The sequence below is a fragment of the Bubalus kerabau genome, chromosome 13, assembly GCF_029407905.1.
Source record: "Bubalus kerabau isolate K-KA32 ecotype Philippines breed swamp buffalo chromosome 13, PCC_UOA_SB_1v2, whole genome shotgun sequence".
Lineage (NCBI taxonomy): Eukaryota > Metazoa > Chordata > Mammalia > Artiodactyla > Bovidae > Bubalus > Bubalus kerabau.
The window spans coordinates 42,917,309-42,939,824 of record NC_073636.1 but is presented as its reverse complement, the minus strand read 5'-3'; the positions used below and the strand labels follow the sequence as shown (position 1 = coordinate 42,939,824).

Below are 22,516 nucleotides of genomic sequence, written 5' to 3'. Positions count from 1 at the left end.
AGGCCTACTGGGAGCCTAGGTTGTGGTCCCTTAGTACCCCAGGTAGTTGTGGGCATGATTACCCTCCTGGTGGGTGGCTCAGGGCTTCTTGGCAACCATTCAACAGGTGTCACTGAGTGCCACTGTAGCAGTCACGGCAGGCTGGGGTGCGTTACAGTAACGAACATCCCCAAGCCCATGGCCCCAGTGTGGGCCAGCGACCCAGCGAAGGTCGCTTTACATGACCTTCAAGCTGAGGTGCTGCTGACAAGGAGCGGCCTCAGGAAGATGGTGCAGCCTGAGGAAGGTGGAGAAAGAACGTCCAGTCCTAGCCCAGGGATCCCAGGAACAGAGAGAAGGTGCAGGTGTGCTTGGCTGATGGGGAGGGGAGGAAGGGGACACAGCAGGAGGAGAGTTCAGAGTTCCAGGCCCCAGGGACCCCTGGTTTCCTGCTTGTTTCTCAGACTCAGGTTTTATCACAGATCAAGTGCACCAGGCCTGGTGAAGCTGTGTTCAGGTGGACTCCTGCAGAAGCAGCAAAGTGACGTTTGTTAATCTGCTGTGGCTCCTAGCGGGCCCTGCCCTGCTCATCCCTCCCCCTGCACCCAATACCCTCAGCTGTCACAGTCCCTTTCAGCCTTTACTGCCTGTCACTGCACTGAGCTGGGTCCCCTGGACAGATACGCTCTGAACCCCATGTGGCTTGGGAGCCCCCGGCTCTGCGCACTGGAGTCAGGGGCGCTGCTCTAACAGGTGAGCCGCTCCAGTGTTCTTCACCCTCACTGGCCCAACTTGATCTATGTGTGATTGTTCAGTAGAAGATGAAGGCTCTGTGATGGGGGTGGAGGAGGTGAAGGGGGTCCAGCTATGGACTAATTTCCTCCTGTCCTCCTGTGGACCCGGACCATGAGCTGGTGTTGGGCCATGTTGGGCCTCTGAGGGCCTCTGGGCGAGCCTCTGAGTGTGTGGTTGTCACTGTGGGAGAGTCTCAGGAAGATTGCCAGCTCGTTAAACAAAGAACAACTTCATTTCCATTGCAAAGCTGCCCTGAGCAGGTATAAACCTATAAGTGCAGGCAAAGAATTTATTATTCTCTCTAAAAATAAACAGACTCAGCCTAACAAAATGGTTTTACAAACTTCAGCTAGTCTTAATGCCCCGTGACTGTTGCTATTTACTGTTTGAGGGAAAAGAGAAGCGTGTGACTGGGTTGTCTGTAATGGCAGCTAGTTTTTGAGGGACCTGGATTAATCATTTTCCTGGTCATGTTAGGTTTTCAATGTGAGGTTTTCTCCCTCCTGTCTCAGAAGAGAGCTGCCTACACTTGGTGCTGGTTGTCCTGCCAGCATATAAACTGCCACTAAACTGAAATGCACTCCTGCCAAGTGTCTCACGTGGTGGCACCCAAGGTGCCCCAGGACGGTCACAGGCCTTGGTGGCCTGAAGACAAAGTTCCAGACCCGTGACCTGAGAGCCCTTGAAGGAGGCTGTGTGGGGCTGAGGTTCTCAGGGACCAGGGTGCCGAGGGTAATGTGCTTTCCTGGGACCCCACCTGCCTCGTCTGTCTGAAGCTCGGGGGACCCGTCTTGTTGTTCAGGGGCACAGGCCTGTCCTTTCTGAGTCTGCCGAGTTCTTCTGAGGAAGTGCATCTGAAGAATCAGCAGAGAGCTTGTAACATGAACCCCCTTCTGCCCCAAATACTAGTGACACATGGGTCCACATGTGCACACACACCCTTGCACACATGCCCGAAACGTGCACGTATCTACAGCCTGCTCTCCATGTCCAAGGATCCTCCTTGGACTGCTCTCCTGGGTTGCGGAGACACCACCCTGCTCCTACTCTGGGAGTTGGGCCATTGCCTGGGGGTGGGGTCTACGCTGCCTTCAAGTTCTCAGTGCTGTTGGCATGTATTTCCACCTCCCTAGGGTGCGGGAGGTCTGGTAGGACCTGCTTTGGGAACCCTGGGGCAGCCCAGTGTCCCCATCCTGTCCTACGCCTGTCTGCAGCGCTGGCTGTGCCAGTTCCCAGGCGCATCCTGCCCGCCGGGCCGAGGCACGGGGGCAGCTAGGCAGCACGGTGGGCCTTATGTGGTGCTGGCCGCGTGGCTCTGGGAGAAGGACAGCCTCTTTGGCTGGGGTTCTGTCCTCCAGACGCGCTTCCTTCTTCAGGCGTGGTACTCACTTCCTGATGGGAAGTAAAGGGGCAGGGATCAGCCTGGGATGGCCGGCAAGCATCTCCCGGGGAGGAGGGGCAGCCTGTGACCTGAGGCCGGAGCCTGGGCCACAGGGCCACCCAGCTGATTTCCAGCCTGCCTCTGCGCAGAGGTGTGTCTGAACCCGTCTGAGGGAGCCAGCAGGCCGGCAATCCTGGGCCCTCTGGCACTGCCTGAGGTCTGTAACGCCAGGCAGGCACAGATAACCTGGGTGTCTCCCTGAGGGGGTTCAGCCAGATAGCACTGGCTGCTGCTCCTCCCAGCCGTCCACGTACCTATTTCACAAGCTGGCCCTTCACGGTCTGTTCAAGCAGACAGATTCTAGAGATGCTTGGGGGTGGGGATGTGCACAAACACAAGTCCCTTTCCTCTAGACAGGTGGGGGGCAGTTCAAGACCACTGCCTGCCTGGAGCCCGGAGTCTGGGCCAAGGATTTCCAAGTGGGGAATGGACAGAGGGCGGGGAGCAGAGTGGACAGCTATGGCTGGCCCCTGTGTACTGCACTCGGGGCCTCTCAGCAGGGGGTGCCTCTGAGCCTGGTGCCCAGTCAGAGCAGAGAGTGGGCTGAGAGTCTTCACCAGGCCCTGACCCAGGATCTCCCATCTGAGGCTCTCTGAGGAGGGGTCCAGACATGAGCCCTTGACAGTTTTTTTAAAACTTTATTTTATTGAAGTATAGTTGATTTACAATGTTGTGTTACTTTCTGCTATACAGTAAAGTGATTCGGTTATGCATATATGTATATAAATATTCTTTTTCACATCCCTTTCCATTATGGTTTATCACAGGATATTGAATATAGTTCCCTGTGCTCTACAGTAGAACCTTGTCACTTATCCAAGACGTGACCTTTTAAAAAAGCTGGAGCAGATTTTAGCCCTGGCTTGGCCTTCCGCTGTGAATGTGGGTTACTGTGAGGGCAGTGCGGCTGCGGTCGCGGGCAGGCTGTGCAGCTGAGCTGGGCGGCGGGGCTGCAGTGAGGAGAGCAGGCTTTGTCCCCCCCCCCCCCGCCCCCCATGTGCCCACACGTGAGCTGAGTGAGGTGGAGGTGGAGAGTTTCCATTGTGGCTTCAGCCCTGGAGGGGGTGATTTCTGTGGTGGTTCCAGCTGGGCTTTCTTATGTAGAGGGTGCACAGTGAGGAGCCCCTGTGGAGGCGCAAAGCAGACACATGCCACCCCCCCACCCCCCCTCCCCCACCACCCCGCCCCATGGAGGGCGCCTCCTCCCTGGGGCAGCCGGCATTGAGCATTACTGGCCCCAGTGCAGAGGGGCCACTGGGAACACAGGATGGTCCCCAGGCTCTGAGGCGCCCCTCTGTCTGCAGCAGTCAGACAGCAGCCCTGGGCAGAGGGGGCGGCTAGGTCTGAAGCCTGGAGGTACCTCCTCAGAGGCTGGCTCGTATCCCGGTTGTGGCCACTTGTTACTGTCACAGAAGGGCCCCCTGGGCTCTGGCAGGAGGAAGCAGGAAGTCTCGCTGGGACGTGGCTGGAGACGACGTTGTGGAAGTCCTGGGAGTGAGTTTTGAGAGGCCAGGAGGGTTTCGTAGGCCAGTGCGCTGCGGGGTGGGGCAGCCGGGTAGGTGCCCTGTGTTCCCACCCGCTTTATCCCCGACTGTGGGCGACCTAGAGAACATTTCTGGCTCACGGAGCCTGTTTTCTCCTCCCCTGGGTGCTGGGTGCTGAGCAGCCCAGGGGAATGAAAGCCCAGGCCAGGATCTGGGAGGATGCAAGCCTCATTTAGCTGTAGGTCAGGGCCAGGCAAAGGGATGCCAGGAAAGGATTTCAGATTTGATGAGGGGAAGGGCTGGTGGCCCTGCTGCTGCTGGTGCTGGGAGGGGTGGGTGGGTTTTCCAGGAAGAGGACCTCACCTTGGGAGAACAATTTAGGGTCTGCTAAAAGGCAGCACTTCTGCCCCTCCCAGCCCCCAACCTTGCACCTGGCGCTTCTCACCCGCAGATGAATTACAGTTTGCAGCGAGCAAACTCCTGTATTAACAAATTAGGGCAACTGAAGGGGAGGATTATTAACTGGTATAGGGAGGTGGAGAGGTGGGGTGCTTTGGGATGAACCAGCGCAGTTTACTGTGAGGCACCAGAACAGGGGCACCTGTCAGGCAGGGGAAGTGGGTTTGTGAGGGTGGGCTCCTCTGGGCCGGGGCACAAGAGGCCAAGGGCCGCCAGGCTTGTGTGCGGTGTCCCCTGCCTGCCTCTGAGAAACTCGGACTGCAGAACTCGGTCAGGAATCCCCGTGCAGGCTCCCAGAATCCGGCAGGACTCCTGAGTTACTTGGATCGAGCTGGTTTTAAACCAATATTTAAGTTTCCTTGAGATTTTAGTTTGAAGCTGGCAAGTGCTTTGAATTCTTCTCTACAAGGTACTGTTTTTCCCTCTTCTTTTGAGCAAGCTCTTGGAATCTCACATATTAGAATGGCCCTATTTTGGCACCGTAGTGGGAATGTCCTCCACGAGAGTCGACCTTCTTGACGGGGCCTTTCTGGTTGAAGCCCCTGGCTGACGTTCAGTGTGAAGAACTGATCGCCTGCCTTGGCCCTGGCGTCCTGTTTCTGTGAGCCCCCTTCGGCTGTGCGAAATGAGGGAGGGGCTCGCCTTGTGGGAGGACGAGCAGCCTGCCGAGGGGAGGGGCGGAGCGCAGGCACCCGGGGGCGGGTAAGGGGAGGGGCGAAGGCCTCCGCCTGGCCCCTTGGGACCAGCCTTCCGGGAGGGGAGGGGCTTCTATTCCAGCTGTGTGGTTGGGCTTCTGGCGGCTGCAGACCCGGTGGGCTGGGGGTGTGGGGGCCAGAGCTGTGCCTGGGCGATGTGGAGGCCCTATCGGCCACGCTCCTCCGCCACCCTCCCCGCCCCCTCCTTGGCCACTTCGAGACTCCAGGAGGTAGAAAATCAAGGCCCCCTGGAGGGAACGGCCCAGGGGGCTGGCAGCCCTGAGATCCCGCAGGGCCACCTCGAGGCTCAGCAGACATGCAGCCCCCAGTGTCCATGGTGCCAGACCCTTCCATCTGCTGCCCAAGACCTGCTGCCTGGAGGGTTCCCTATAACCAACCAGGGGCCTGCTGTCTGGTCACCTGACCCCGACCCTGGCCTTGACCCTAGGGCTGGGCAGCCTCTGCTGTGTGAGTGGCTGACGCCTACAATCTTCACTGGGATTCGCAGTCGTCCCCAGTTGTAAAGCGTGAGACCTTACGCCCAGCCGCCCTCGAGGACTCTCAGGCTCCCTGAGCTGGAAAGGCCAGAAAGGGGGTCAGACAATGCAATGTCTGCTCTGTGGGTTGTGCTCTGGAGTCTTGGAGGTGGTAAAGGTGTGAACAGTGGGGCTGCCGGGTGGCCAAACCTGGTGACAGGCCTGCACGCCTGTGTGCAGACAACACACCCCTTCACCAACAAGGGCCGTGTGTTCCTGGCCCCCCGCACCCATGCCAGGACAAAGTTAACCATGAATACTGACTGGAGAGGTCAGCGCCAGAGAGCTCCAGGTGGCCTCCAGGAGGGACAAGGGATGGCTACAGAGCAGGTGGGCCTGAGGGCAGTGGAGTCCTGGTGTGGCTGTGGGCTGAGGTACAGAAAATGCAGGTGCTGGAGTGGCTGGGGGGCCGGGCTTGAGGCTCTCAGGCCTTTAGAGGCAGGAGGGGTCACTGTGGGTACCAGGGGAGGGGTGATGGCCTGGGGAGGGAGGAGGGGCTGTCTGGCCCTTCATTTTCTCTGCTGGCCCCCCATGACTGTTTCGGACCTCATCCAAACCTGGGAAGGGGGGGCGGTCCAGATCCGGGGAGGCTTGACAATTTCCCATCAGCAAATACAGTCAGTGTCCTCTGGGAAGCTGGCGCAAGGTTTCTGGGCCATAGGGAGGGTGAATTCCTTTGCTTCATCTGGGCTGACAGCCCCATCCTCCCTGCTGGTTATGGTTGGACTGGGGCCGCAGACTTCTCTTGCCCGGGGCTGGCAGGAACCTCAGGGGTTCTTAGTGGGTTGGTGCTGGCTCCCTCTTTGTGAGCGGGGCTCTGAGTCTGGGAAGGAAAGAACTCCTTTTCCAGAGACAAAACTTGGGCTGAAGGCCTGTGCTGAGGTCCAAGGGAAATTAGGCGTGAATTAGGGAAGAAGTCTGACCTGTCACTTCTGTGCCACAGGGTGGTGTCTGGGTGGGAAAGACTTAGGTTGAGCGGGAGACAGACCCTGGGGCAGGTGGTTCTGAATGTGGGGCCAAACACTGAATCATGAAGTAAATCCACCCCCCACCCCATTCTCCTCCGTCCTGCTGCTGCTGCTGCTGCTGTTGCTAAGTCGCTTCAGTCGTGTCCGACTCTGTGCGACCCCATAGATGGCAGCCGATTAGGCTCAATTCAACTACTGTGAGTGGCCTGCAACATTTCTCTTGCTAATTTGAACCAACCCAAGTAAAAATGTTGGTCTTCCTTGGTGGCTCAGTGGTAAAGAATCCACCTGCAGTGCAGGAGACCCAGGTTTGATCCCTGGGTCAGGAAGATCCTCTGCAAAAGGAAATGGCAACCCACTCCAGTACTCTTGCCTGGAGAGTCCCATGGATGGAGGAGCCTGGCAGGCTACTGTCCATGGGGTGGCAAAGAGTCGGACATGACTTAATAACTAAATAACAACAACAAAGAAAAATTGTTACATTGGAATTGGCCAATGGCAAAATTGTCAAGTCTGGGAGCCTTTATAATAGGATTCAAGTTGTTCTGAAGCTGTGGGTTTTGAGAGCAGCCCTTGGGGCCAGACTGGGTTTTAATCTTGACCTGATTCTTGACCCTTTCAGCTGAATAGCCTTGAGAAGTCACTTAACTCCTCTGTGCCTCAGTTTCCTCATCTGAAAAATGGGATGGGTGATGGTAACTTCCAACCCTTGGGCTGTTGTGAGGCTCCATGGATGTGCCTAGGATTCAGAGCAGTGCTGGGCACAGGACATCTGCTCAGTAGCTGTTGTCACTGAAGGAACTGTGAATGGGAGTGGGGTGGGGAGGGTAGGAGGAGAGTGCTCTGGGCAGTGAACCCTCAGGGGCCTGGGGGTGGCTGAGGCTGCCTGGATGGCAGGGTCCTTGTGCTCACAGTGGGTGGTGAGCATGGCTGGAGAAGATGGGGCAGCTGGTGGAGGTGGGGGGGAGACACGACAGGTGGTTGAGGGGTGGGGGCACCTGCCTTCCCCCAGCCTCTCAGAACCCCGGGCTGTGGCTGAGTACCTAGAACCTGCTGCTGACAGCGGCCCCGATTGTGGGTGATGTATCCTTCTCAGACCCCTCCCACCTCAAGCAAGGGCTTCCCATCAGTACCCACTGCAGGGCATGGGGCTGCAGGGGAGGGCTTCTGTAACTGTATTCATATACAGCGGTGACCTTTATTCACCCTGAGCCAATGACACAGCTGCCTGCAATTCACACAAAAGTAAACTGACATCCTCACTCTCCTTCCTGATGTTAAGGAACCACCCATTGTCACCCATTTTCTTTTTCTGCCTTTTTCTGCAGTAATTATAGCTACTGTTTATAGGATGCTTTTATATGTGCCTAGAAGTTCAGATTTGGTCCTGTCCTTTTTTTTTTAATTGGAGTATAGTTGCTTTACAACATTGTGTTTTTTGGCTGTGCAGGCCCTGTAGGTCTGTTTGGACTGCTATAACAAAATGCCACTGACAGAGGGGGCTGAGAAATAACCGAGACTTATTTCTCACAGTTGTGGAGGCTGGAAGCCCAAGATCAAGGTGCCAGCATGGTCGTCTGCTGGTTGGGTTCTCCTGGTCATAGCCAGTGCCTTCCCTCTGTGTCCTCACCTAGTGGAAGGAAAAAGGGAGCTCCATGGGGTCTCCCTTGCGGCTGCTGCTAAGTTGCTTCAGTCGTGTCCAACTCTGTGTGACCCCAGAGATGGCAGCCCACCAGGCTCCCCCATCCCTGGGATTCTCCCTTATAAGGGCGCTAATCCCATCATGGGGCTCCACCCTCATGACCTAATTTCGCCCTAATGCTACCCTCTTTGGGGGTAAGGACTGTGCAAACATTCAGACCACAGGAGTCCTGGAGACCGCCTTAGAAGTACTCCTATTATTGGACCATACTATGGTTGGGTCAGTCAAGACCCAGGTGTATGGGGAGTTGAGGGTAGGGGGGAGCCCCACCTCTAATCAGATGTCCTTCACTGAGATACTCTCCTGAGAGGGAAATTCTCTGAGTTCATAACTTTCCACAGAGTATAGCAAAGCTTCAAGAAAAATACATTTACTTTTCGTAAGGAATTTAGAAAACATGCAGCTTCAGTGACCCTCAGTTCACTGGCTGGCCCAGGGTCAGCAGTGGTGTTTCATCTCTTGTTTGCTTTGAACCCTGAGTGTGTCTGGGGCTTCGTTGGCAAGGGCAGTTTGGGCGTATTCGTGTTGACATGTGGCAGTGGCTTTACAGTTCCCTGCAGCTTACCTTTGCTCAAGGTCATGGTCACGAGATCGAATCATGACGTGAGAGGAATTTCATACTTGGGTTATGAGCCCGCTCAGCTGAATTTCCTGGGCTTCTGTTCTCTGGTGGCAGTAAGTAGCAGAGTAAGCACATGGCCTCACGTTAGATCAGATTTAGTGGCTAGAGTAATGTCTGGGCCAGAGGAGTTTTGCCAGAGGGAAGGGGATGGTCCCGAGGCCTGGCAAGCCTCTTCCTGTGGGAAGGGGTCCCTTCTGCTGTGCCCCACTTCTCTTGCCAACCTTCGCTTTTCTTACCATCTTCACCTTCCAGAAATGGCTTACTGAAGAGAATAGCAAAGTCTAGAGAAGTAGGGGCTTCCCAGGTGATCCAGTGGTTAAGAATCCGCCTTGTAATGCAGGGAAGGTGGGTCTTACCCCTGGTTGGGGAACTCTGGTCCCACATGTTGCAGAGCAGCTAAGCCTGTGTGCCACACCAAGATCCTGCACGCTGTAACTAAGACCTGGGGCAGCCAAAGAAGTCAAGTCTAGAGAAGCAGACTGAAGGAAGACCTGTCCTATCCGGTCCTTCATCTGGACCCTGGGCTTGACCCCTCCTATCAGCACCAGACTAGGGGAGAGAAGACACTGTCGCGGGCCTCCACATACCCAGTGACACCGTTCCCTGGGCTCCTTCCCTTCTTGGCAGAAGGAAGTGTAGACAGAGGAGTAGCCATGGGCTGGCCTATCAGTGGGGTTGTCCTGCCCATCGCACTCTCTGAGGGGCAGGATGTTTCCTCCAATGTGACCCTCTCTCAGTGCAGGAGGCTGGGAGACATCTGCAGGTGGACCAGCGCTCATGGTTAGACCCCAGGCTCCAGTCACCCTGTGCCTGCCTGGGCTCTTTCAGGCTTACCTGCTGGTCTCTTCCATTCCACAGACATCTGTCACACACCTTTTTCTGCACTAGGTCCAGTTCTGGATACTGGGAGGAAGGCGGTGAACAAATCCCTGCTGAAGGGAAGCTGATACTCAGTGGGGCAAGTGGACAATGAAGGAGGTAGCCTCTTAGCTAGTGAACACAAGAGCCACAGTAATTGTAGCAAGTAAGCAAGTTGTGTGTTCCACATTAGTTTCTTAGATACAGCAGCTGTGCATGTGCACGCACACACACGTGCACGTGCATACACACACACACACACACACACACACACACACATACACACACACAGAGCTTATCTTAATTCCCCGGGTCTGTCCAGCTGTGTCCTGTTTTTATTGAGCTGGACCAGAGATGGCTTTCTTCTGTCTGTGTTCAGGCAGGCATTGTGTTGATTTCACATACTTGTGGTTGGATTAGCGTTGGATGGACGTTCCTCCCAGCTGAAGCTTAGAGTTGGCTGTGAAAGGTCTCCTTTCTTCCCCAAGGCCAGGCAGCCTTTTGCTGTTCAGCACCCTGAAGGTGAGGCCATTCTGTGTATTTGTGCCTGTCATTTTCGTGCCTCCACATGGAAGGCATGGCCCTGAGGCGTCTCCTGGCAGACAAACGTAGATAGCTTGTTCAGAACCTGATTGACAAATAATGTATTGCTCCTCGCACTGGAAAATAGAACTCAAACTTATTTTGTTAGGTGATTTCTCAGAAAGCTGCATGTCACTGTCCCTTGGAAAAACCCCACAGGCAAGGAGGAAGCAGTGTTTCCTGCAGGGATAGCCCAGAGCACTGGTCATTGAGTGACTGCACTATCTATTTGATATAGAAGCAGCATATCGGTTTGTGAAAGTCTGAGAAGTCATGAATATCCAAGGACAGCTTTTGGATGATTTTTGAGTACCCTGGAGTAAATTTTTAAGTACCTGGAGGATCACTTGCGTAACATGTACATTTTCGTGATTTGAAGATCTAGGTTTGTTGACCTTATTCTCCAGTGGTGTAAGTCTGGAGGAAATTGTTAACAAAAATCCAAGTTTAAAAAAATAATGGGTGCGCTGGAAAGATGAGTAGAAATTGAGGTGGAATTAAATAGGGACAAATAGATAGTCCGGAAAGTCCGATTTTGAGAATTAATTCCCTGATTGTGATAGGGCAAAGCCCTGGTTAGTCCTGTTCTGGGTGTGGCGATGGTTAGTGGGTTAGTGACCTCATGTTGAATTGGGGCCACCTGTGTTAAGCATTAAAAATAAATGTGTTCGTCATTTACATGGTTAAATATAAAATTGGGGTCAAGGGTCTGGGTTTCCTTATTCTGACCCGAGCAGACACCATGGGAGTGCTGGGGTCTGTTTTGTGACCTGGAAGTTTCTAGGGTGTGAGAGTCGGTTCCTGGAGGGCTGGGGGAGAGAAGCTGGGAGAGAAAGGCTTTGTGGGATGGTGGAGGGAGTGTTCCAGGAATCTTAAGGGCTGTTATTGCATGACAGAGTTATTCTGGACATCTTTAAAGGCCTGAACTGGACCAAGGGCTGGAAGTGGAACAGCCACAAATCTTGGCCTGATTCTAGGAAGACTATTTCTCTATTGAAGTAGCAAAGAAAGAGGGAGTGCTGTGTGAGGTGACTCCCAGCCTCTGTTTAAGCAGAGGCTGGACTGATGGGGTCAGGAAACCCAAGGAGGTTTCAAGGATTTCTTTGACCTTGAGTTTTATGGCCTTGGTGGAGAGGACAGGAAGGGCAGTGAACTCAAGAGCTTTACCCAGATCAGATTTTTTATCAGAAACATCTCTGGAGGCAGCAGCAAGAGTTCGGGACCCAGGCTTCCCAGGTGGCTCAGTGGTAAAGAATCTGCCTGCCAATGCAGGAGACACGGGTTCCATCCCTGGTCCCGGAAGATCTCACATGCCATGGAGCAACTAAGCCCATGTGCCTAGAACCCGTGCTCCACAGCAAGAGAAGCTACCACAATGAGAAGCCTGCACACTGCAACTAGAGAGGAGCCCCACTTGCCACAATGAGAGAAAAACCTGCACAGCAACGAAAACCCAGCACAACCAAAAATAAATAAATATAAAAAAAGAGTGCGGGACCTAGCGGACTCAGTGGCAGGGCCCGTGGGGAGGCCCCTTGATCCTCCAGGGAACACCTTGGCTACTGTCGCTTGGTCTCCACACCTTCCCAGGGCCACACAGGTCGGTTGTCCAGCTCTGGTCGCCAGGCAGCTTCTGGCCGGAAGGAATCCTCTCCCTTCTTCTGCCTTCCTCCTTCTCCCCACCGCTGACCTTTCCCGAAAGTTCTCCCTGCTGCCCTCAGCAATCGTACCCTAAACTGAGGCGGTGAACGCCCTTCACGCTCTCATGTGCCTTCACTTCCCCATCAGAGCTGGGCTGCCAGAAGACACTCTCCTCTCATTTCCTTGGTCTGGTGCCCAGCTTGCCCTCATGGTACCGAGAACAGAATTTTTAACATCTTATGAATTCACCAAAGTGAATGAGTTGATTTTAGTACTTTTAAAAGTAATTTCAAACAAAGACGCCTGATGGTAGAGATAATCTCTACTGAATGTTTGGCAGGGTCCTCAGTGGGTGATGCTTCTCGGTCACACGTGTGACAGTCCAACAAGGTGGAGGGGCCTGCTGTTTCTCAGGTGATCTTGTGCCGGCTGTGAAAGCTGAGCTCCCACGCCTTTCCAGCTACTGTAGAGAGTAACCCAGGCCACTCTGTCTGGGCCATTCTGTTCCTTTTTTCACTTCAAAATGCTGCCTTCCATCCTTCCGTCTGTAGAAAAAGGACAGGATTTCATCACCACTGATCTCTGACACACTTGAGCCTCCATCTCCTCAGCACCAACTGCGTAAATCTTTAGGGCTGTTAAAAACAGCATGTGGAAAAAAAAAAAAAAAACAGCACATGGGCTGCGCTTAAGTCACCTTCTGGGTGACTGACCATGACTGCCTCTTCAGCGCTGTCACATACAGGAGGCATGTTTCTGGGCCCTGGTTCTGGGGCGTTTGCTGTTGGGGGCCCTCTGGGTGCTCTTTCTTTCATCACAAGCTCAGGTGCAGGGTGGATGGGGTGCCAGTGAGTGGTGCTTTTGTCCTAAAGCCTTAAGAGAGGGGACGGGGTCTGTGCCAGTCTGGGCAGGAGTCAGGGGAGAGTGCAGGCCGCACTTGTGTTACCAAATCAGACTTGAGTCACTCCGCTCACCCATGCACAGTAGAGCCAGCCTGCTGACAGCAGGTTGTGGTGAAGGAAAGTGCAGCGTTTATTGCAGGGTGCCAAGCAGGTGTCCAGGGTAGCTGGCGCTCAAAACACCTGGAATCCCCGATGGGTTTTGGAAAGCCTGTTAAAGTCCAGGTGAGGGAGGGGAGTCCCAGGGTATGTGAACAGCTTGTGCACAGTTCTCTGATTGGTTGATGATGAGGTAACTGGGCTGTTAACATGATCAGTCTTCAGGCTCCAGTAGGTCTAGAGACTACAAGTAGTTCATTTCTTCCATTTGGTGGGGGTTTTAGCATCTGTAAGAGGACTCAGGAACGTGTATGAGATACAGTTATCTGAGTGTTTCAGAGAGGAGCTAAAGCAGAGTATATGGGGAGCGGTGTCCCACAAGGTCCTGCTTGGTTATGCCAGTGATCTGCTCTCATCTGGGCTCCCCCAAAGCCTATCGCCACCCCCCTCTTTGTTTCCTGGTGGCCCTTGCCAGGCTGCCGCTTTCTGGGTCTCTGAGCACGGGGCAACCACAAACACTGCTGGGTCCTGGCCACAAGGGTGAAGCCATGTGTGTGGGGCGAACTTACTCTGCCCTTCCATGCCAGCTCTTTCTGTTAAATAACAAATACAATAAAACAAAAGCAGCAAAAATGGGGAACTTCCCTTCCTGTGGGAAGTGAGGTTCAGCAGGACGACTTGGAAAATAGGGTTGAACTCATTGTGCAGCTGCTTCTGCCCTCCTGTACTTCCCCCACCCCTGGTTCTGCTGCAGACCCCTGGTTTCTGGGGGAATGTCATCCTCCCAGGGTTGGGTTGGGTCATACACAAACCTCAGGCCAATCAATCAGCTTGTTCAGGGGGATGCTGCACTCTGATCGGCCAGCCGAGCCTAAGCCTGGGAGTGGAGACAGGGGCCTCGTGGGTGCGTGAGGTGAGGGCATGGTGTTCAGCATCCCCATCCCTCACCCCCGCAGGCCTGCCCCAGGCCATGGGCTTCCTTCCTCCCCAAAGTTCTGTGGCTTCACAGAGTTGGGGGTGCCCTGCTCAGCAAGGCCTGTGTTGACCCAGAGAACTGGGGCCTCTCAGGGTGGATGTGTCAGAAGCCTCGGGGACCAGATATCCCAGGTCTGAGAAGCCCTGTTCTCTGTAGACGAGGGGCAGGTGATTTTCCTCAGCAGAATGATTGTGAATCCATGTCAGTACCAGCCTACAAAGTTACAATGTTTTCTGAAAAGATTGTTCCATGCACCAGGTGTTCCAGCGGCTGCCCTCTTCAGGCTGGTTGGGGTTGCAGTGCCTGCAGTTTGCAGAACTGTTCCAGCCCTCCCCCTTCTCTGACAGCCCTCCCTCCCTTGTGCTGCAGGGAGCTACTGGAGACCACGTGCCGCCTGGCCAACACACTCAAGAGGTATGGAGTCCGCCGAGGGGACCGAGTGGCCATCTACATGCCTGTCTCCCCACTGGCTGTGGCTGCCATGCTGGCCTGTGCCAGGATCGGAGCCATCCACAATGTCATCTTTGCTGGCTTCAGTGTGGGGTCCTTGGCTGGGAGGATCAACGATGGTGAGCATGTGGGCAGTGGGATGGAGGGAGAAATCTGGGTCTCCTTTGGCCTTCAGGGACTCAGGGTGGTGGCAGACATCACTGAAAGTCACAGAGACAGATGACGGGCACTGCCAAGCACAGTGCGTGGCTGAATGAGCGTTTGCTCTATGAGCTGAGATCCAAGTGCACTGGATTGAACCACATGAAGAAGGAAGATTCCAGGTGGAGGGAATGGCATAGGTATCCGCTGGAGGAGGCCATGTGGCTGCAGTGGAGGCAGGAAGAAACGTAGGGTGAAAGGAGGCTGGGGAGGCCTGGGGAAGGTTCCACCAGTGAACAGATGAAAGCCTTTGTGGTGAGGAATGATGGAGTCAGGTATGGGCCTTGTGGTGTATCTTTGACTTTCTGTGTGCAGGTAGGTCAGAGGCTCTCAGACAGGTGTGTAGAGGAATATCATCTCCTTTTTTTTTCTGGTGTCAGAGGGCAGAGTGTCTGCATGGTGGCCCCATGTTTGTACAGCCAGATCCCTGCTCCCTTGAGATCCTGGAGGGCTTGCTGAGCTGGCTCCCCCAGGAGGGTGCCAAGTTCTGGGGGCCGTTGGGAATTCTTTGCGTCTCACGGAAGACTTGCCTTTGGGTAGTGGACAGAGCTGAAGGGCAGAGTTCTCAGACCTCTGCTGACCACCCTCTTTAGGAAAGACTTGGGAGCCTTTCTGCTTCCTTCCAACATTTCCTGTTGCTTTCAGGGTTGGTGCTGCCATTCCCTTCTCTTTCTCTCAACTTTAGCACCTACTTTAGCCAGGCTCTGTCTAAGTAATCTGTGAAGGTCATCTCCTATAATTTTAATTTAGTCTTCATAAATACCATATGAGATAAGACTTTTGCCATTTCCACCCTCTCCTTTTTCCTGATACCATTGCATCACTTAAAGTGTACAATTCAGAGACATTAAGCACATTCACAGTGTCGTGCAACCATCATCACTATTCCAGAATTTTCCATCCCTCGAATGGACATCTCATACCCACAAAGCAGGCATTCACCATTTCCCCTCATCCAGCCTCTGGCAACCACCGATCTGCTTTCTCTTTCTGTGATTTGTCTGTTCTGAATGTTTTGTAAAAACGGACTCCTACAATGTGTGGCACTCTGTGTCCCACTTCTTTCACCAAGCATGGTGTTTTCAAGGTGGGCCTGTGTTGTAGTGTGAATCAGTATTTCATTTATTTTTGTACTTGAATAATATCTCACTGTATGGATAGATTACATTTTGTCTATCCATTTATCTGTTTATGGGCATTTTGACTTGTTTCTAATTTTTGGCTATTGTGAATAGAGTTGCTATGAATGTTTATGTACAAGAACACCTCCTTTCTATTGTTTTGGGTGTATACCTAGGAATGGAATTGCTGGCACATGTGGTAAATCTATTTTAACTTACTGACGAACTGCAAAACTTTTCCAATTGAACTGCTCTGTGTTCCATGTCCACTAGCAATGTGTGAGAATTCCAATTTCCCCAAATTCTCATCAACACTTATTTTCCTTTTAAAATAATTATAGCTGTCCCAGTGGGTCGGAAGTGGTATCTCATTGTAGTTTTGATTTGCATTTTCCAAATGACTAATATCACTGGATATCTTTTTATGTGCTTGTTGTCCATTTGTGTCTTCTTTGGAGAAATGTCTACTTAAATCCTTGGCTCTAATTGGTCATTTGTCTTTTTTGTTGTTGTTGAGTCATGAGTTTTCTATATATTGTAGATACTGTACCTTTATCAGATATATGATTCACAATTATCTCATTCTCTGTGTTGTCTTTTTGCTTTCTCAATATTGACCTTTTATGCACAAAAATTTTTAATTATGATAAAGTCCAGTTCATCTATTTCCTTTTATTGTTTGTATTTCTGGTGTATTATTTAAGATTCAGTTGCTGAATACAACGTTATGAAGATTGGTCTCTGTGTTTTCTTCTAAGAGTGTTTTTAATAGCCTTAGCTTTTTCATTTAGGTCTTTGATGCATTTTGAGTTAGTTTTTGTATATGGTGGGAAGTAAGGGTCCAACTTCATTTTTTTTAATCTGTGCATATCCAGCAATACCAGAACCACTTGTTGAAGAAACCATTTTTCCCACGTTGAATGGTCTTGGCATCCTTGTCAAAACTAACTTGACTGTATATTTGAGGGCTCTTTTCTGAGTTCTCTATTATGCTCCACTGATATATATATATCTATCCTTGATTTTTGTATGTTGAACCATCCTTGCATTCCAGGAATAAATCCCTCTTAGTCATGATATATTGGAGAAGGCAACGGCACCCCACTCCAGTACTCTTGCCTGGAAAATCCCATGGAGCCTGGTGGGCTGCAGTCCATGGGGTCGCTAAAAGTCAGACACGACTGAGCGACTTCACTTTCACTTTTCACTTTCATGCACTGGAGAAGGAAATGACAACCCACTCCAGTGTTCTTGCCTGGAGAATCCCAGGGATGGGGAAGCCTGGTGGGCTGCCGTCTCTGGGGTCGCACAGAGTTGGACACGACTGAAGTGACTTAGCAGCAGCAGTCATGATATATAACCTTATTGCTATGCTACTGGATACAGTCTGTTAGCATTTGGTTGAGAATTTTTGCATCAGTGTTTATAAGGGATATTGGTCTGTAGTTTTCTTTTCTTGTGATGTGTTTGTCTGATTTTGGTATCAGGGTAATGCTAGCCACATAGAATGTGTGAGAAAGCATTTCCACCTCTGCAATTTTTAGGATGAGTTTGAGAACGATTGATGTTAGTTTACTTTTATTTGGTAGAATTCTCCAGTGAAGCCATGTGGTCCTGGGGACCAAGGCACAGAGAAGTGAAGTCACTTGCCCAGGATCATACTGCTGTTTAGTGACAGACGCAGGGTTTGAACCCAGGCATCCTGCTGCTGCTTTTAACATTACATTAGGCTGCTCCTTTTCTGTCTCGCTGATGTGGTCATAGTTACCAAATGTTTCTGTTAAGATTCTCTGAAATAAGAAAAAGCAGCTGATTCTGGGGAATTGGTAACTGGATGCAGGGCAACTCCTAGACCTCGGGAATCCTAAACAGCCAGGCCACGGGAAGGCAGGGCCCGGTCAGCTCCAAGAGGCTCAGTAGGGAAAACTCCTATAGCTTTTCTCCAGAACTTTGCCATTAAGCAACTCTTCCCCAACACCCTACACCTCCATTCAGATGTCAGTTTCCTGGGGGTAAGACCCTATTGGGACAAATGTCTGTGTTCTCTTGGGTCAGTGAGGGTAGTATTTTGGTTATCTGTTGCTGTATTACAAGCTACTCCAAAAGTTAGTACTTAGAATAGTATACTTTCTTATTATATTTCATGATTCTGTGGGGCAGGAGTCAGGTGGGCATAGTGGGAATGGCTTCACCATGCTCTGTGGTATCTGGGACAGCAGCTGGGTTGGCTTGGATGGTTGGAGGGGCCAGGGGGTCTCTTCCTCTTCATGTGGCCTTGCACATGATTGATGTAAGCTCCCTCATAGCAAAGGCTGTGGGGGCAGAATAGTGGCCCAAGCAATTGCCAGTGCCCAAATCCCCAGTAGCTGTGAATATGTCCCTTCCGTGGCAGATGACCTCTGCAGGTGTGATGGGGTGCTAAGGTGGGGGATGATGTGGGTTGTCCCAATCTAACCACCCAAGTCCTTAAAAACAGAGAACTCTCTTTGGCTGAAGCTGTGGCAGAGAGGAAGTTCAGAGAGATTCAAAGTGGGGCAAGGACTTGACCTGCCTTTGCTGGCTTTGAGGATGAGGAGGTGTTGCCCCGGGGGGGGCGGTGTAGTGATTCTAAAAGCTGAGGACAACCCCTGACCGACTGTCAGCAAGGTGGGGACCTCAGTCCTACAGTCACATGGAACTGAGTTCTGCCAACACCTGAATAGCCTGGAAGCAGATTCTACCCCGAGCTTCAGGTGAGATCCCCAACCCCTGACCCCTTGATACTGGCTGTGAAACTCTAAGCAGAGAACCCTGCTGAGCTCACCCAGGCTACAGAACCATAAGCTAAAAAAAAAAAAAAAAAAAAAAAAAAAAAAAAAAGGGTGTTTTGAGACACTAAATTTGTGGTAATTGGCCATGGGAGCAATTAAAAACAAATATAGGACTCCCCTGGTGGTCCAGTGGTTGGGAAATCTGTCTGCCAATGCTGGGGACATGGGTTTGATCCCTGGTCCCAGAAGATTCCACGTTGCCACAGGGCAACTACCTTATGTGCCACAACCACTGAGCCCGTGAGCTGCAACTCGAGAAGCCCTCATGTCCAAGAGCCATGCTCTGCAACAAGAGAAGCCACGCAATGAGAAGCCCACACATGGCAACTCGAGAGTAGCCTCTGCTCACTGCAACTAGAGAAAGCCCATGCACAGCAACGAGGACCCAGCATAGAGGAAAATAACTAAATATTAAAACAAAAAAACACACAAATACAGATGCTGAGATCTGGTAAAAAAAAAAAAAAGAAAACTAGGGTGAAAGCAAATTCCCACAGACAAAGTGTCTATGGTCCCACCTGTGCTGATGCACTTGCTGCGGCCCTGCTGCCCATCCTCAGGGGCCTCAGGGAGTGGAGGCTCCCCAAGCACCTCCTGGGGACTGGATCTGCCAGGGCCTGGAGGTTCCAGTCCTGGAGGACTGCTCAGGCAGGGAGGCCTTGCACAGGTGGGCACCAGGAGTAAGGCCTGCATCATAGAGGCCGGGGTCCCAGCACCCAGGATGGGCAGGGGCTGCTGTCTCCTCCCGGGGATCCTGAGCATCCTGCCCCATACGTCCTTTCCCTCGGCTGGCCCGTCTCCCTTCCTGCCCGATGCAGAGCTTCCCTGGACAGTCCCTGCCCAGGGAGACAGGCCTGGAGAGTCTCAGGCAGGCTCTGTCCACCTGTCTCAGGTGGCCAGGAGGGCTGTGCCACCTCCAGGGTTCTTGCTTGGGAGGAAGAGAGGCTGTGAGCATGCCTTTCGAAAGTGCATCTCAGACCGCGAAGCTGAGGGAGACTAGTGCCTCGGGTAGGGCCCCAGGAGCTGGTCCTGGAGTGAGAATTCAAGTGCAGGCAGTTCACTGGGGAGGGGGTCCTGGGAGGCACTGTGGGCTGTGGGGTGTGAGGCTGGGGACCTGCCCCCATGGGTGCCCAGGTCTCAGACCGCATGGGAATCCTGAAGGTGATGGGGCCCCATGCATCAGCATGACCCCCAAGGGGCGAGGGACCTGGTTGAGGGCTGCTGAGTGGGGTTGTTCCCCAGCACCTCTGCCCATGGCTCCGAATCAGGCCTCTGTGCCCACACCACAGGTTGAGGGCCGTGTGTGGTCATCAGCAGGGCAGCTGGATGTTTGTTCCAGGCTCTTCCTCAGGGGCCAGTTGTACAGTAGCCCACCTTAGCCCTGATCCCTTCAGTTTATTCCGGGTTTGGGTGTCGTGGGTGGAGGGTGGGTGGTGGAGGGTCCCCCCAGAGCAGGTGGGAGTGGGAATCTGGAAGAGTTGAGCTTCCGGTGGCTTCTCTCCATTAAACCCACTCCTCCCAGGTTCTGAGCATGAAGTTCCCAAAGCAGATGGAACTTCACATTTGCTCAAGGATGGACTTTCTCCATCACACCCTTAGGCCTGGGACGTGTGGTGGTCTGGGCTGTGAGAGTCACAGTGGGGAGGAAACTGACCAGAAATTCCTGCATTTGACTCCGATAGCCCAGTGCAAGGTGGTTATTACCTTCAACCAAGGACTCCGGGGAGGGCGCGTGGTACAGCTGAAGAAGATCGTGGACGAAGCCATAAAGGTCTGCCCATCCGTCCAGCACGTCCTGGTGGCTCACAGGACAGACAATAAGGTCCACATGGGGCATCTGGATGTTTCCCTTGAGCAGGTGAGTCTATCTTTTTTTGTATAGTTTGAGCAGAAGAGGTTGCCATTGGATTAACTGGGTCTTATCAGAGTGTAGTTCTCAATCTGGGTCCCCCAGAGGTGCCCAGTGTTCCTTTGTGTTATCTGATGGGCTTCCATCCTGGTGGGGAAGATGGAACTCAAAGTCCACAAACAGAGGGAAACACTTCACATAACAAAATGATAGGATCCATCCTTTAATCTGGCATTAACTAGGGCGGGCTAGATAAGGTGAACTCTGAGCCTGGTCTCCCAAGTCCTGCGGCTATGGGGGAGAGGAGGTCTCTGGGAGGCTGGGTGTGGGGCAAAGTCTCTGTCCTAGATGGGCCATCTGGTCCTCTTCCTCACAGGAGATGGCCAAGGAGGAGCCGGTATGTGCCCCGGAGAGCATGGGCAGTGAGGATATACTCTTCCTGCTGTACACCTCGGGGAGCACCGGGAAGCCCAAGGGGCTCGTCCACACCCAGGCGGGTTACCTGCTCTATGCTGCCCTGACGCACCGGGTAAGGCGCAACCCTGGGGTGATCTGGGGGAGGGGCCAAGGGAGGCTGGACTGGGGGGCCACAACTGCTGCTGTGTTCAAGAGCAGGGCCAGAAGTGCTGGCATCAGTGTGGTTGGTGGGGTGGGCTTATGGGGCAGTGTCTGTGCCTGTCAGAAGGGCCTGGGTCCCGCACGCGTGTCTCCTGCTTGTCCTCAGCCCATCACATGTGTGCTGAGCCTTTGTGGGGCCTGCCCTGCTGCTGGCACAGCTGCTTTCCGGCACTGGATGCCCTGGACACTCCAGCCTTCCTGGGCCCTTCTCCCATATGGCTGCATTGGTGTAAGGATGAGTACATTGCTGTTATTTGTTAAAATGCTTTCTTCTATTTAAGAGATCTTTTGGATCTGATTTTAAAAGAAAGTAAAACATTTTCATGGGCCTCTAAAGTACTGTGGCCTCTAGGCTCTGCTTACTGGGGCCTCAATTTAAAAGGAAAAAATTTTTTTAAAGATTTGCTTTTATGAGGAGACTTAAATTTAGTCCATGGAGATTGCATCCAGAGGGCCGTCCTTTAAGGATTATGAAGCAAATGATCTGGAACAGCTTTATTCCAGTAAATGCATTTAAAAATCAGTACTCATTTAAATATGAGTGGGTTGGTGGGGGGTTCTGGTTACTGTGCATCCCTGGTTGCCTTGGGGAGGAGCTGACCCTTTCAGGGGGTCAGGGACGAGCTCTCAGGATACTATCTGTGGACCTGACTTTCTCTGGCCAGAGGCAGAACTCAGCCCCTATCAGCGTGAGCAGCAATGGAGCAGACTGGCCAGGTAACCCAGAAGCCCAGGTCTATCCAAGCAAGGCTTGGACACTGAGAACACCCACAGTCTGGCTGAGGTCCAGGGCCCTGTCCCTTCAGTCACTGGGGGGCTTGGGGGCATGCTATGCTGATCAGCCAGGTCAGTCACTTGGAGGCGGACCTCATGGATGAGTGTGGACTAGGAGCCAGTGCTGGAAGGCAGAGATGCGGCCTGTGAGTGCTGGCCAGTTGCGGGCAGCTCTGAGGTTGTGGAAGTGAGGCAGAACGATAGATATGGCTAGAACCAGGCCAGGCAGACGAGGTATTACGTTTGACACTATCCATGTTAAAGCCCCTGTCGTCTGGCTGCTGGGTGACCGTGATCATCACGGAGCCGTTCTTGTCTGAAAGTCCCTTGCTCAGCTCTGGGGAGCGTGTTGCAAAGACTGAAACGTTGGGTAAGTCAGAACACTTTGGAAAATGCAACTACTGAGACTGAACACTAAGAAGTCGAAGAATGGGTCAAAGTGTTTCCCTATTTCCCTAATGCTAATGAAATTAGCACTAGGGGTTCCCTGGTGGCTCAGATCGGAGAAGGCAATGGCACCCCACTCCAGTACTCTTGCCTGGAAAATCCCATGGATGGAGGAGCCTGGTAGGCTGCGGTCCATGGGGTCCCGAAGAGTCGGACATGACTTCACTTTCACTTTTCACTTTCATGCATTGGAGAAGGAAATGGCAACCCACTCCAGTGTTCTTGCCTGGAGAAGCCCAGGGATGGGGGAGCCTGGTGGGCTGTCGTCTATGGGGTCACATAGAGTTGGACACAACTGAAGTGACTTAGCAGTAGCAGGTGGCTCAGATGGAAAAGAATCTGAATGTGGGAGACCTGGGTTCAATTCCTGGGAAGATCCCCCTGGAGAGGGGAATGGTAACCCACTCCACTATTCTTGCCTGGAGAATTCCATGGACAGAGGAGTGTGGTGGGCAACAGTCTATGGGGTCACAAAGAATCGGATACAACTGAGCATGAACACGACTAACA

General features: G+C 52.7%; 1 protein-coding gene across 3 annotated transcripts in view; it reads left to right on the top strand.

Annotated features, from left to right (window-relative positions):
- The window catches only part of ACSS1 (acyl-CoA synthetase short chain family member 1), a 45,211-nt gene that overhangs the window by 9,931 nt on the left and 12,764 nt on the right, over positions 1 to 22,516 (top strand). For all 3 annotated transcript variants that reach the window (XM_055544133.1, XM_055544132.1, XM_055544131.1), the window contains exons 3-5: positions 14,106 to 14,305; positions 20,001 to 20,176; positions 20,544 to 20,696. In XM_055544133.1, coding sequence (XP_055400108.1) covers positions 14,106 to 14,305; positions 20,001 to 20,176; positions 20,544 to 20,696 — 529 coding nt within the window. The remainder of the gene's footprint in view (positions 1 to 14,105; positions 14,306 to 20,000; positions 20,177 to 20,543; positions 20,697 to 22,516) is intronic.